The following is a 1,055-nucleotide window of genomic DNA, read 5'->3' as shown; positions in this document are numbered from 1 at the left end:
TGCATAAAGAAACAAAACGTTGAAAACTTGAATAAGCAATGGAAATATGTTTCCTTGATTTATAGAAGTTTTTTCAACTGCTTCTTCTCTTTTTTGCTTGATTTTTTTATATTTCTTGATTTTTGTTCTTGATTTTTTGTATTTTGTTCCTGAGTGTTGGTTTATAGATTGTATTATGTGTTGCTATGGCCCACAGGCCTTTTGCAATAAATCTTATCTTATAAACACAGGTATATCATGGCAAAATTCAAGCAAAACTGCCTGCATGAACCACACGGTTGTAGGAAATCTTCCCCCATTTCTGCACATATTGCGGCTGCTTTAAATTTTGACTTGCTTGACGATACCGCCTTTATAAAAGCCATTTGCAAAGCGCAAGTTTTTAAAGACGGTCTACGATTTTCAACACTACATCTAGTAATAGTTTCCCCATCATTTGTTAGAAGAGCAGCAACCACTTTATTTTTGCTATACGGACAATATGAATCGCCCCGGGTGTTACTGGCAAATTCCCTTAGATTCCTGCTTTCTTCACTGGCTTCACCTGTTAGAGCATTAGCTTTTAAAGGCATTGCCTCATTGAAACATACAAACTTAAACGCATATTCCTTTTTTAATCCTTCCATAATATGGAGTAACGCGTCTTCATTTAAATAGACAACTTCGCAGTTGATGCTAAACAAACGACGGTCTCAGTGAATTCTTTAGAGTCGCGAAATTGCGTCCATAACCTCGCGGTCAATTCCGCACTCGGCATACCAGCTCGACATTTTGCACATTGGATTTTCATATTCTGATTTCTCGAGTATTGTCCGGAATGTCCAACGATTCATAAGTTGATTCAGAGTGTCATCTCCACTTTTTTGATTTGTTAGATTGAGTATAATTCTTTTCACTTTGTTTTTGAACAATGGTGTCAACATCCTTTATAAAAGCTACTTCCAAAGCACAAGTCTTTAAAGACGGTTTACGATTTTCAAAACTACGTCCTGTATTAATTTCCTCATCATTTGTTAGAAGTGAAGCACCCGCTTTATTTTTGCTATACGGACAAT

At 36.3% G+C, this 1,055-nt stretch overlaps 1 protein-coding gene across 1 annotated transcript; it reads right to left on the bottom strand.

The window, feature by feature from the left end:
• Positions 1 to 218: 218 nt before the first annotated feature.
• LOC148944980 (cytidine deaminase-like) lies at positions 219 to 572 on the bottom strand. Its single transcript, XM_089098911.1, has one exon. The coding sequence runs from the start codon at positions 570 to 572 to the stop codon at positions 219 to 221; it is 354 nt and encodes a 117-aa protein (XP_088955037.1).
• Positions 573 to 1,055: the final 483 nt, after the last annotated feature.

This window comes from Artemia sp. Qi Xiang Cuo, chromosome 13 (genome assembly GCF_049724085.1).
Source record: "Artemia sp. Qi Xiang Cuo chromosome 13, ASM4972408v1, whole genome shotgun sequence".
Lineage (NCBI taxonomy): Eukaryota > Metazoa > Arthropoda > Branchiopoda > Anostraca > Artemiidae > Artemia > Artemia sp. Qi Xiang Cuo.
This window is presented reverse-complemented; position numbering and strand designations above follow the sequence as displayed.